The sequence below is a fragment of the Ptychodera flava genome, chromosome 14, assembly GCF_041260155.1.
Source record: "Ptychodera flava strain L36383 chromosome 14, AS_Pfla_20210202, whole genome shotgun sequence".
NCBI classification, from domain to species: Eukaryota; Metazoa; Hemichordata; class Enteropneusta; family Ptychoderidae; genus Ptychodera; species Ptychodera flava.
This window is the reverse complement of record NC_091941.1, coordinates 2,804,501-2,819,074: the sequence shown is the minus strand read 5'-3', so window position 1 is coordinate 2,819,074 and position 14,574 is coordinate 2,804,501. Positions and strand designations below refer to the sequence as shown.

The 14,574-nt window shown below is 37.2% G+C and overlaps 1 protein-coding gene across 1 annotated transcript in view; it reads left to right on the top strand.

Moving 5' to 3' along the window:
- The first annotated feature begins 84 nt into the window (after positions 1-84).
- Positions 85-14,574, top strand: part of LOC139150562 (protein unc-79 homolog) — a 47,016-nt gene continuing 32,526 nt past the window's right edge. The window contains exons 1-16 of the mRNA XM_070722999.1: positions 85-330; positions 1,608-1,728; positions 1,838-1,998; positions 2,505-2,675; positions 3,050-3,139; positions 4,704-4,759; positions 5,397-5,520; positions 5,974-6,038; positions 6,232-6,320; positions 6,590-6,659; positions 6,886-7,097; positions 7,989-8,278; positions 8,824-8,965; positions 9,321-9,408; positions 11,339-11,551; positions 12,607-12,849. Of these exons, the coding sequence (XP_070579100.1) occupies positions 309-330; positions 1,608-1,728; positions 1,838-1,998; positions 2,505-2,675; positions 3,050-3,139; positions 4,704-4,759; positions 5,397-5,520; positions 5,974-6,038; positions 6,232-6,320; positions 6,590-6,659; positions 6,886-7,097; positions 7,989-8,278; positions 8,824-8,965; positions 9,321-9,408; positions 11,339-11,551; positions 12,607-12,849 (2,157 nt within the window). The 5' untranslated portion in view covers positions 85-308. The remainder of the gene's footprint in view (positions 331-1,607; positions 1,729-1,837; positions 1,999-2,504; positions 2,676-3,049; positions 3,140-4,703; positions 4,760-5,396; positions 5,521-5,973; positions 6,039-6,231; positions 6,321-6,589; positions 6,660-6,885; positions 7,098-7,988; positions 8,279-8,823; positions 8,966-9,320; positions 9,409-11,338; positions 11,552-12,606; positions 12,850-14,574) is intronic.

The following is a 14,574-nucleotide window of genomic DNA, read 5'->3' as shown; positions in this document are numbered from 1 at the left end:
TGGATTGTGGATATTGCTGTGAGAACTCTAGCTGGCGCACTTTTTCGGAGATGTGATGAGAGGTTGATGAAGAAGAAGCAAAGCTTGGCCTTGCACCGTAAACAAGCCGCATCTTACTCTAAAACAAGCAACGGCCACAGACATCGGTGAAAATTCATTCGTTTGCAACAATCGTTCGATACACCATGTACTAATCGGTTTTATTAGTTAAAATATGCGGGTTGTTCGCTGTCAGCCCTGATTTCATTACTGTGCACCCCACACGGGCCACAGCATCAGCGAGCAATCGGGAGTATAAACTGAAAAAAATGTCTACCAAATCGGAACAATGTAAGTACAGTACGATTCTCCCGTTCTATTAGCACATAGCCTGACAAGTTACAGAATGGATTTTAAGTCTGTTGGGTGAAATGTCAGGCCACCTTATTGCCGTTCTGCAATATGTTTTGTGCAGAATCTATGTGTAGAATTTGCATATCTCACTCTACAGTCAAGGTCTCATAAATGCACATAACTGATGATGGGGCGGAGAGGTATAAATTATTCATGAATAACATAACGATGAATTGATTGTATTTTTCAATGGTATGGATTAGTATCACTCCATGTGACCATTCATAAATTTTTAGTTTTTGTCAAGAACTACATATGGAGACAGAAATTAGTGAGTTATCAATACAAAGGCTGCAAATTGCACTCATATATATATATATATATATATATATATATATATATATATATATATATATATATATATATATATATATATATATATAATATATCAGAGAGAGAGAGAGAGAGAGAGAGAGAGAATGCACATTTCCAGTCTGCAGTTCATGTCACTTAGAGCTCACAGAATCTCAAGAACAATTCTGTTTAAGCTATGCAGAATGTTCATTCTAGAACTGTTGCATATTACAAAAATACAGGCTGACAAATCAGCACACCTAAAGAGTCACAGAATAGCATAACAATCTCTTCATTTGCAATATGACAGCTTACAAAGCAATTAAAACATGTTGTATTTCTTGTTGATATGTATTTTGAAAATTATGAGGTCAAGAGACATTTGTTGGTTTTGCTCCCTCGCTCAGTCTACACATAACGGAATGAAACAAAGATAGCGTTAGGGGACGACTGCATTAACTTGTATGGTACCTGAAACCTGAGTCCTTGCCTGAGCAACTCGGTGACAAACAGAAGACTTTTAATCCCCAAGGTGTGAATGTTCCATTGTTATGTTTATCTGATCCAGCTGGTGCTATTGTAGTGCCATTGTAGGAAAGGCAGGTCTGTGAAATTGATCCTCTAGGGAAGTAGGGTATTCCTAAGTTAATGGAGCCTTCCTGTAATGGAATACAGAGTTGATTTCAGTTTTAGAAATATTTTGGGTTGCTTGTGGGTACATGCCAATTTGTCAAATGACTTATATGAGGACGAGTCATTCTGTTCACAGGTTTACTTGAGGAGGAAGATAGCATTGTAAGTTGATCAAAAACAGAACTAATTTCTTTAACAATAACAAACATTGTGAACAAAGTGAATTGTATATTCCAGGAAAGCATCAGTCTGTTGAAATGAATGTATGTATCTTCTTTTGCCTTCAGTTTCTGCAAAGATCCGCACTCTCCATGACTACCAGAATCGTTTGCTGCATAACATAAATCCAGTTCCTATCGGCAACGAGATTGCAAACACATTGAAATATTTCACTCATACACTAAGAGGGTGAGTATCATCAATGAACTGAAGATTCAGACATAATGTAGGATTTTGTCACGTTGAAAATTCAAAATGTTCCAAAGAATTTGAAAAGATTTTATTGATCTGTCTTTAGAATATTGAAGGATGCACCACCACCTGCAGAGGAACAACTGAGCTACAAACGTCGTACCAATCGACGTCTTCAAAACTTTCCAAGTTTGGATTACTTTGGTCTGTATGGAGCATTGGTAAATCTGGTTGACATTGTACCTTCAGTACAATATGGACAAAGAGGTTGGAATATATTTCAAATCAATGTCTCTTTAGTTTAACATAATATATCAAAACAGAGACATATATGACAGAAAACTTAATGTGGTTTTGAGAAGTGAATATCATTATAAAGATGTGCTGCTTTAAATATTCTCAGGATAAGTAATTGGCAATGACATAAAGACTGCTTTTCTAAAACACTTACATGTAAATGCAACAATATCTTTTGTAGGTAACAACCTTGTTGTGAACAAACACTTGCTTTCAGATATTGATGGATCTGTAATTATCATATCTTGTTTCCGAACAAGGTCAAAGGTCAAAGTTGTCACATCAGTTCTTTAGTCAGCAGGTTGTCTAATGAAAATATCAATTTTGCTCAGTGAAGTTAGAGTTCCTTTGCACAGAATATTTCAATTGTGTTGACTGGTGCGATCTAGTGAAACTCAACTCCAGCATTGAACTTGTAATGAAGTATATCAAACCGAACAGTATCATCATTCCTATTTTGTTTTTGTTTTCATCAGATCTTGCTCAAGCCATACTGCAGTCCTTTGCCTGTATCATTGCGTTCTTGGAACCTGATACCTTGGACACCCTACCATACACTGTTGCAACAACGCTATCTCTGTTTCCATCATCTTTGCCAAAGAGTATTGTACAACTTTTGTGTCAGACATTCTTACCAATGACTTTAGGTAACTTGAACCTTTCCCGTATGGTTCCTTGTAATTTTAAAATCTATTTTATTCATTCTTCATGCAGCATTCCTGAATAAATTGTCGTATTGTTGTCTTTTTATTCTGTTTACTTGCTGACATGAAAGAGAGAAATAAGAGTGTCATGACAACTTGAAAAAAAATTTTAATTTATGTATATGATTTTGATCATACTATGAAAAGTCTGTGATACTGTTTATTTGCAGTAATTTCCGCCATAGATCTTACTGCTTCATCTCATATGGAAGGTATTATTACCATCTTTGACAGTGATGTTCAAATACCTCTCATCCTCCTGTTGCCAGTTTATTGATTTCAGTTGTAAGTCACTCTTTGCATGTTTCTATTGGCAGATGAGAGTAAGCTGTACGAAGAGCAATCGTACGCTGTGATGTCATCATCTGCCATTCTGATGTTAGTTCTGCAGCACACTACCAATAAAGGTATTATAGATTTCCTAATCCATTCGGTGAAAATGTCTTTATGTTTACCTTCATTAATTTATTTGAAAAAAATTACAGGACAAGAAAATTCACCAGACACATATTTGTCGATATTTTGTCTTTCACAAGTTTGCCAAGGGGTAGGCCTGGCTAAAATGTCAAAAAATAAACTAAACCAAACAGAAAGGATAGAAAGCTAGAGTATTGGGGTTAAGTGAAAGAAACAGGGAGACAGATAGTGTCTTTAAATTGTTCTGAGTCTACTATGTACATTCACACAATGAACTTAAATAATACAGCAAATATTTTCAGTAAAATACAGGTCACTATTAGATACCTGATCAGGTAGGGTTTATACTCACAACAGTTTGCCCATGACAGTCTGTTCAACAATTTGGCAGTCCCTTGTAGTGCCCAAAGCATGTACACCAACTTGATGGCAGACTATATGCATTGATGCACTGAGTGATGGCTGTCCTCTATTGACTCAGAAAGGCTCTCTGAAAAACCAGTTTGTAACTGCAGTTTAGCCTCATCTGAAGAACTCGGCTCTTGTCATTTGAAACTTGTCATACGCTGGTGACTATGTCACAGCACAAGTACAACACAGGCAACAGTTTAGATGACATTGACAGCAATGACAATATTGATGATTGGCGGCAGAAAGGAAAAAAGCAAATGTCTGTTGTTGGCTTTTCATTACAAGTGCCTTGCTTTAAACAAGTCCATATATTCAACTCAATGATGTCATATTTGCAAACTTGATGCTGGTTGGTGCCACGCTGACAACCACAGTTGCTGCTGTAAAGTTTATAGTTCATTCACCCAGCACTAACATGGTAAACAGGTGCAAGGCACTGAATATGCCAGTACATCACCTTAAAATTCAATGCACTCCAACTGAAAAGTGTCTCAAAATTTACAAAATCAAACTGTGATACTCCCATTTCAACATTATAGATTATTTTTAAAACTTAGTTTGTAACGAGGACTGATTCTCAAATTACAGTTACAAGTGAAGTTGCACTGAGGCATAAAACACTTGAACTCCATTTTACTAAGATAGACAGATTTATAAACTTAACTTACATATACTTTACTCCTTATTATATCACAGCTTTGTCAATACCAGTGAATTTTTTGACGTCATACCCTAATATTATTACCGGTACTAATAATGTATCTGATTATCCAGCATTGTGGCCCAAGATGTTTTCTAAATTCGACATCTACAAATTCACTGGCATCACCAAAACTATAAAATAATAGCGATAATGTACCCCCTCCCGGCCAATAATGGACTCAAGCAAACTTTGTACTCCAAAATTTTCTCGGCTCCGTCTCGTACATTATGTTGTGCAAATTTTGCGTTCATCTATTATGGGTCTGGAGGGGGTACATTATTGCTTAAACATGTTGTTTCTCATTGGAGTGTGAGAAATTACTGCATTTCTGCAAGCAATGTGTTTTCTTGTGAAATCAATGAACCAGAATTTTCAGTCAAGAGTATTAGAGACGTTTTTGAGGACAAAACTTCAAAAATTCATGACATTTTCATCTACAGCTTACCATGCCCAAGTTGTGGAATGTTTTATGACATATAAGGAGAATGTTTGTAAGGTAATGTATTTCTAAGACTATTGCATGTTTCAATTCCTTGAGCCAATTGATACAAGAGTAGATAAGTGTTGGATGCTTAATGTTTACATGATGCATGATGTTTGCATGATGTTATAATACAAATTGATGAAAACAATATTCAAAGTTCATCAGAGCATAGCTAAGCATATTTGTACCAACATATATAGTGCATGATTCTAGGGTGATTAATATTGTCCGTTGGTGATAAACAATTATCATTTTATCAGGAACAATTATCATTTTATCAGGATACTCAAACAGTGAGTAAATGAGTACTGTGATATTTCCTGGAAATGTAGCATTGGATAGTACCAGTACCATGTACTATCTACTGGTAGTTATGTCTGTTGAATTACTTTCAAAAGTTCCTTAGTTTTCAGTGAGTGATATTGTCAGATGTTTCCTTTAATAAATGAAATGATGACTGATAGATAACTGTTCATAGTCCATAAAAAATTTTAGGATTATTTGATAATTTTCTCAATGGAAGTACTGTATGCTATGGGTCCCTAGGACTCTATGCCAAGCCTTGCATATACCAGTGATACCCTCTGTGGTTTTCCAACATAAATAGTTTAAGGGTCAATTTACTGATATCTTTTCTAATTCATATCAGGACTTGCTGTGTGTGATAGCATATGGCCCACAAACTGCAAGAAAACCTGCTGTGCAGTTGTTATTCCATTACTGGCCATCATTGATACCACCTCTGACAGAAGTTAGAGATTTCAAGTATGTAGGTAAGGCCACAAAACAAAAAGTAGATTCTCCTTCCTGTAAACATCTCAATGAGAAAGACCAAAATTTAATTTGGTTTTTGGTGCACTGGTGGACATATTAAAGTTTTCTGTTCAGTAAGAGGCAGTTCAACCAGATGAGAGAAATGTTATGAGATACTCATATCTAATCTTTCACTCTTGTAATAGTAAATAATTTTACCGACATACCGGTATGTTGATATATTTTCTTCAAGATTATTGCCATTAATTACTGTAATGACAGAACATGCAACAAAAAGGATAATGACAAACTATTTATAACCATCAGCTTTCTCTACTGACATAAATATTACAATACTGATCAAGCAGCCATAGTATAGTGTGGTGATATAGTGGCAGTGTAGTCAGGTACAGCTAATTACTGCCCATGATTTCCTGATAATATAAGTTTGGAGTGTTTGTCTTTTCACACAGCATGGGACCCAATCAAGTGTCAAAGTTCAAAGTGTGTGAATCAGGAAAACAATGCAGCTGTCAAGGTAGGTATCATCATCCATTTTTCACAGTCTATTGATATAGCCACACTTTTTAGCTACGTCTGAATCTGTCATAATTACTTTGTAATCAAAATTCTGTCTATAAGTTTTGATTTCATTTGTTTTTAAAATTACGAGTGTCTTTTCTAAACAAGTTAGATTTTTCACTCTTGCTATGTTATCTTTTGATGCATAGCTTTGCATGGACCCATCAGTCTCTGCTCAATACAGTGAGCAGGCACCGCCATTGTATGTGTGCATGGACTGCAGTGAATACATCAGCAGGTAAGAAAAAAAGGATTTTTTGTGCATTGGTGAAATTTAGACCAAAAGGTATAGGTTTAATATCTCACATTGTCAGGTTTTGCAATCCAGCCATTCCATAAGGTTCAGTGATTAACTCTCAAATATGAAACTACGTCAGCAATCATTCTGAAGTCTTTAAGTGTGGTGTACCAAGATTTTCTATGACCACTGTCATATTTCAGTTTCTCCATTGATTACAAAGTCATGTGTAGATTTCATGTGATATTATTGATATCTCTACTCTGCAGGGAAATTGACAAGCCAATGAGAGCAGTCCTGATGCCTCAAGAGCACGTCTCCAAAGTCTGTGAAAATAAGGTGAGTATGATTCCTACAATGTTGATAGTTTTTGAAAGATAGTGATCTTATGGGACACACTCTGAAAAAGAACATTGATAATCCAAAATTTTTGTATCAAACTAACTATATTTTGCAGAACTGAACATTATACCTGGTAACATACTTTGCACAAGGCTCACTGAGAAATTCCTCTTGAAAAACGTACTTTGCACAAGGCTGACTAAAAACATCTTTGTTATTTCAGCAGAATTGTACCAGTTTAGACAAACTCGCTGTTGTGACTTGCTACGACAGTGACTGTGCAAGTTACCATGGCAACAGGCCAGTCCGATACTGTCAGAATTGTCATTCACATCAGCATGGAGAACATCATAGTCATGTTATCCAGGGTCTTCCGCCAGATCCATGGAATTGTTCCCTGGAAGAGCAGAGTTTCATGGTGGAAAGTGTCGTCAGGTGAGCTTATTTTACGTCGCTTCAATTTTTCAATCACTGTGTGTGTTTCCTGTTCTTTGTGTTTCAGAGATGCAGTGAAGTTTGAAAGCCCATTTGCCATGTCTTTTTGACATTTTTATAAGATGATTTGAAATAAAAAGGAATGTTATATGTAAAAGTGCTTGCCAAAGTGTGACCATAGAACGTTTTTTAAACATTTGCAACAATACTCACAAGTCAACTCTGGCTGCCCTGAGCGAGTACAAAAATATGTGAATGATCAACTGAATCTCCCACCAAGGATTGAAAAAAACGACATCTTCAAAGGCAATATGATTTAAAAACGGGAATTAAAAAAAACACCTTTCCGAAGATTGGACGGAATTTTCGGTGAGCAAAAATGCAAAAAGATACAGCTAACAGGACTTTAATACATCTTTGGCCTTGAGCCCCTTGCACTGTAATCATAGGCAATAAAAAGAGAACTAAACAATATCCTCCACTGTGCTCCTTTTATCCCATTCACCTCTAGTCATCACTTTGGGATGGTAAATCGTTTTCAACAGATAGGTAAGGTAACATGTAAGGAAATGTGGGATGGAGAACTAAATCTTATCAAAATAGTAAGTGAACTATCAACCTTAATAACAGTGAGATGCCAATTTAAAGTTGTCATACTGAGGATCAATTGTATGTGTTTATTGTTTATTGGAAAGCTTATAGACGTTGAAAATCTAAGGAAGGTTACATTGATATAAACTGGATTTTTCTGTGACAGTTTAAATCAACATTTCAGTAGTCATGACAAATGAACTGAATTGTATGACTATCAGGTCCTTTGATTGAAATACTTCCCTGTTCTAATCAAAATACTCAAATAAAATTTTGAGATCCATTGTTTTTTTGTGACAGCTTACTGAAAGAAGCACAGCCATTGGATGAGAGAAGGATCTATTCCATGGGTGTGTCACCATCATCCCAGTATTCCACACGGTCTGGCACTCCTCATGCCCAACACACTATGAACAATGAAGAGCTGGATAGCCAGGAAGAAGCAGAGGGATCCAGGATTCTGAGTCGCTATGGTGTCTGGATGTTGGTTGAGAAATGTACACCTACTGAGAGTACTGGAATGGAAGTATTTGGTCGAATGCTGAGTATGTTATTTCAGTGGTTTGTGTCCACAGCTCGCCAAGTTGGAGGTGAGCTCAGTTCTTTTCTCTCTTTCTCAAGAAAGACTTCTTGTCTGAGATATTATCAAGTGTTCCATGGATTGTATGAGTGTTCCCAGCATGCAAACTGTAGCTGCAGCTAAATATTTCAACAATTTCTGTGTGCATTTCTGAATGCCCTCTTCAAACAAATCTGCAATGAATCCTATATTTGTTACCAGAAAAATGTACATGTTGTTGATTACTATTCAACATTTGTTGCACAAATGGCATAAAATTTGTAAAATTCACATTACATCAAAAAATATCCAGGATAATAATGTGGTAAGTCTAAATGACAAGCTTGTATTTGCAAGAGTTTCGAGATGAAAGAACAGATAGCCACTTCTGGTTGTATTTTTCACTTCAAATGTTGTTGTCATTTATGAAGTAAAACTCTATACAGTAGGATGTATTTAGGGCAAGAGGTTTCAGTCATTTTACCGAGTAAATCCACAGACAAAGTCACTGCACAGAAGAGTGATAATTACATGATTATAAACAGAAATTTGAGTGGAACATTTTTGTCTCTACAGATGATGCTGGAGTTGCATTGGAGCAATTGAAACCAGAATACCTTGCTAACTGGCTTATTGGACTTAGTCACAGTCATTTTGATGTGTTTGCATCTTGTCTCATACCACATCCACCAGAGTATGCAAAAGTAGGTGGACACTGGTGAGTGGAATTTCTTTCTTCCTTGTATCAAACCAGTGAAATTACAGTGAGATGTACATGAGAGAATTCCTGATTATCACATCAACAAATTACTTATAACAGCTGTTCGGGCATTTCTGTCCACCCCTCTGTTGAATTACAATACAATACAATAGCTCTTTATTATCCCAAAAATGCGGGCAATTCTTAGTATGACAGCAGTCAGGTTAAAAAGTTAAAAAAGATATACATAAAAAGGAAAGGCAGCGAAAAAACTATCATATATAACACTATTAAAGAAATCACTAGAAACATCACATACATTATGTGTCAAGTTTGTATGACTTCTTGTAATAACTTCACTTCTTGATCACAGGGAGACCCTATCAGGGACACTGGTACAGCTAGACGAAGGCATCAACAGAATTTTAGCACTGACACCATATAACATCATAAGCTTTGAGGTAAGTTCAAACCTTAAACTATTCCCTGTCAGAACATTCATTCAGTCAGTGATTTTATCTAACTACCATATTTGGATATTTAAGACATTTTGACTGAGATTCATTTTACCAGATTCATGATTTATTAGCCTAGGTGCCAACATTTCAAACCCAAGAATATCAAGTGTATTATTATCATTTCTTCTTGTTCTTTCACTTCATGAAAGTTTCCATCAGTCGTTTCCAATTTCATCAGCCAAGCGGGGACAATGTCATTTACAATAACTTGTTTTTTCAAGTTTTTCTGAAGTTTTTCTTTCATTGAAATTAGTTTGTTCTATCATCACAAACATTTAATTGAAAAATAGTAGAAAATTGGAATACCTTGAATCCCAGCAATGTGTACTACACTAAGTGACCTTAAATGACCTTCCATAACCCCTCCCTCCCCTCCATGTGTGTGATTACATCATACCTCAACACACTATTATGACATCTTACCATACCTCCTCCCTCCCCTTCAGGTGTGTGATTACATCATACCTCAACACACTATTATGACATCTTACCATACCTCCTCCCTCCCCTCCAGGTATGGGATTACATCATACCTCAATACACTATTATGACATCTTACCATACCTCCTCCCTCCCCTCCAGGTATGGGATTACATCATACCTCAATACACTATTATGACATCTTACCACACCTCCTCCCTCCCCTTCAGGTATGGGATTACATCATACCTCAACACACTATTATGACATCTTACCATACCTCCTCCCTCCCCTTCAGGTGTGGGATTACATCATACCTCAACACACTATTATGACATCTTACCATACCTCCTCCCTCCCCTTCAGGTATGGGATTACATCATACCTCAACACACTATTATGACATCTTACCATACCTCCTCCCTCTACTCCAGGTGTGGGATTACATCATACCTCAATACACTATTATGACATCTTACCATACCTCCTCCCTCCCCTTCAGGTATGGGATTACATCATACCTCAACACACTATTATGACATCTTACCATACCTCCTCCCTCCCCTTCAGGTATGGGATTACATCATACCTCAACACACTATTATGACATCTTACCATACCTCCTCCCTCCCCTTCAGGTATGGGATTACATCATACCTCAACACACTATTATGACATCTTACCATACCTCCTCCCTCTCCTCCAGGTGTGGGATTACATCATACCTCAATACACTATTATGACATCTTACCATACCTCCTCCCTCCCCTTCAGGTATGGGATTACATCATACCTCAACACACTATTATGACATCTTACCATACCTCCTCCCTCCCCTTCAGGTGTGGGATTACATCATGCCTCAACACACTATTATGACATCTTACCATACCTCCTCCCTCCCCTTCAGGTATGGGATTACATCATACCTCAACACACTATTATGACATCTTACCATACCTCCTCCCTCCCCTTCAGGTGTGGGATTACATCATGCCTCAACACACTATTATGACATCTTACCATACCCCTCCCTCCCCTTCAGGTATGGGATTACATCATACCTCAACACACTATTATGACATCTTACCATACCTCCTCCCTCCCCTTCAGGTATGGGATTACATCATACCTCAATACACTATTATGACATCTTACCACACCTCCTCCCTCCCCTTCAGGTATGGGATTACATCATACCTCAACACACTATTATGACATCTTACCATACCTCCTCCCTCCCCTTCAGGTATGGGATTACATCATACCTCAACACACTATTATGACATCTTACCATACCTCCTCCCTCCCCTTCAGGTGTGGGATTACATCATGCCTCAACACACTATTATGACATCTTACCATACCTCCTCCCTCCCCTTCAGGTATGGGATTACATCATACCTCAACACACTATTATGACATCTTACCATACCTCCTCCCTCCCCTTCAGGTATGGGATTACATCATGCCTCACTGGATGGAGGCTATCCATGCCGATACTTCAGATGAAGATTTACCAAAGCTGCAAGACTCGCTACAGAAATTGTTGGCAATTGATCTTTGCCCATTACCATTTTCCACTGAGAAGATGTTTGCTTTCATTACAAGGAAATTTGAAGATACCTCGGCAGAAGAGCAGGAACAGGGTCTTATCTGGTTGCAGGTAATTTGTTTTCTTCACTTCATCTCACTTATCAATAGATAATCAATTTGGATTTTATTCGTTTATCATTTTGTTGGCAATCCAGTTTCAAATGGAGAAATTATTGTAACACATATGATTTCAAGGTTGATGGTTTAGTTGATTGATTTCACTTTGTACATCTCTGTACCCTTCAAGCTTTGCAGTGCTACTAGTTAGATATGGTAGTAAGATTTAAACTTTGCTCAAACTTTTTTCAATGAAACTTACAACCATGCTTTTACTAAATCAAGGAGAAAAATCAGAGGTCAACATGTAAAGTTTGGTACAAGAGAAACAAATTACTTGATATTTACTGATATTAAGAATTCAAAATGGCCACTATCCTTGTGTTAACTCCATGGGAAAAATATAATTTTTGATTTTTGAAAAAACTTACGTGGTGAAAACTTTTCTTACTCCAAGAGCTTTAAAATGAGTCCCCACAATTGATGGACTAGAAAAGTATTGAAAAGATTTGAGAGTTGGAAAATCTGTCCTGGAGGCATATTCTACCTTAATGCCATGTGGTCACTAGTTTTCAAATGTGTCCTTACCACCTGGTTCTGTGTGCAACAGTGTCAGTGACAAATGCTTGATCTTCTTACCAGAGCAAAAATAAAAATCAGAGGTCACCGTGCAAAATTTTGGGCTAGAGAGACAAATTACCTAAGATTTCCAAATATTTTAAATTCAAAATGGCCACCACTCCTGTGTTAACTTCATGAGGTAAAATAACATTTTCGATTTTCTAAAAACTAAGACAGAGAAAACTTTTCTTTCTTCAAGAGCTTTAATCGGAAGAGAATTTATAAAATTTGAAAGCCTGAATTTCTGTCCCTCAGGCACATTCTACCTTAAAATGTTCCATACCTTATAAAATGAATTCATTTATCCAAAGTGTATGAATAAGTATTGTTTGAGTATACAAATCAGTTGATGTTATGCATTGTTCTAAATTGTTCACTGTACTGGCATATCACTGTAATGTTCCAACTATGCCGATCATAATTCATTTTTTCAATGTCTTTTTTCAGATCTTGTCCCAGCTGGACATTGTAATTCCATTACAACTTGTGCTGACAATGTTTGCCAAAGGAGTGAGTGCGATTGCCTCAGCTGGAAGACTTTCCTATTTTGATTATCAGAAATCACTCGGCAGAAGCAGTGATGGCTCTAATCCAAGGTACAAACGCAACCAGCCTGAATCACTTAGACTGACTGGAAATGAACTCAAAATATCCTGTTTTGTGATGATGTTGGACTTGGTGTTAAAACAGGTGGGTTTTATATATTACTAACTTACAGAAGACCCTATACAGTAAAATTTGTCTTGACACATTTATCTAATCATCTCAAAACGGACGAACTACGAGCAGACCTACGAGCTCGTATGAGCGAAGTACGAGTGACGTAATGTGCCGTACTTTCAAAGTACGAGTGACGTAATGCAGGTCCCAAAATCGACAAAGTGAGCGTCAAGCTGAGCGTGGAAAAACAAAAACAGCGTCGAACTGAGTGTTGAAAAAAAAAGACAAAATAGGATTCGAAACGAACGTAGAAACATGCCAAACAGAATGTCAAAGTGGGGTTCTGAGTACGGGTGCTAAAATATAGCAAATATGCGAAATAAACACGTAATGACTTGACTGATTTCAGCTTGAAATAGCAAGTACGGGAACAGTTCAAAACGTCTTTCACGTGGGTAGGCCCTACTACTGACTTTGCAGCACTATATTTATAACACTGTTGACAAAATCTCAACAACAATAAACTGTGGGTTCATCGTAATTGGTATTGCATGCATTAGTGAATTTTCAAAAATGACATTCATAATTGCATATATTTCAACTTGGGTAGCAAGAAAACCGACGACTCTGAGTGACTGGCATTGGGCGTTCGTTCGTGTGCAAACATCGCGTGCAAGTTACAGACGATGGGCGGTACGGTGGGAGTAGGCAATAATAGCGATAAACAAAACGGCCAGTTTAGCCTACCCACGATATTGTAATACATACGTCATCCACCCTCTGATGTGATTTTCCTCTAATTAACGCCAAATAAATAAATATATTTGTAAAAATACATTATTACGTCGACGTCGACAAATCGACGTCAGCATTTATACTACGACTGATGCCTGGAACTTATCTACCGAACTGAGTGTAGCTAGGTAAGTTTGGAATGTGATGATTTGGTTTTGAGTGATGTTTTTTTGTTGTCCAGGAGCGTGAACGAATGAATTGAATATAGAAGTATCGAGCATCGATATCTTGTATGGCTTCTGCAAGTTCCGCGATGACAAACAGGAATATTGACCCCACAGTGACGTGACTATACCATTATTCAATAGGCAGGGCCGTATTCTCAACAATACACACCAATAAAAGTGTGGTTCCGATAATGTGCTTTTTCAAAACTTGAAGTTGAATGCGAGGTCAGAAAAATGTTAGTCTTTAAAATCATTGTTGAGAAGAGGTCATTTTCAAATAGACTGTAAATATGAGGTACATACGGATGCCACAAAAACTCCCGCCAACTCATAAAATCCTTCATATTATTCATTGTACACTGTGATTAACACAATGTGGTGATCAGACTATTTCGAGGTCATAAGCTGACTCGCGAGCCACGCAGGTTTTATGTATGTGAAATCATTGCACTTTCGAATTCGAGAAAGTAAAAAAGATTTACAACGGCGGTAGGTTCAAGTGCATTACAACCAATCGAGGTCGACCGGCGGTCAACAAAATGAGCCAAAACTTATTGTCTCCAGCGGTCTGTCGCCAATCTCATAAACCAAGCCGACGTCAGATATTCTATAGGTGTCAATTATTTGCCTGATTTGCTCTCGTTTTGACTGTTTGAGTTTTCTATACCCGGGTGTTTCGACGGGTTATCACAAAGCAAACGGTAACACCCTTACTATTGTTTTGCGCAGAGTGACACACCAAAAATTGCTGTTTGAAAAGTTTTGACACCTCGTTAACTGATCATTATTTACG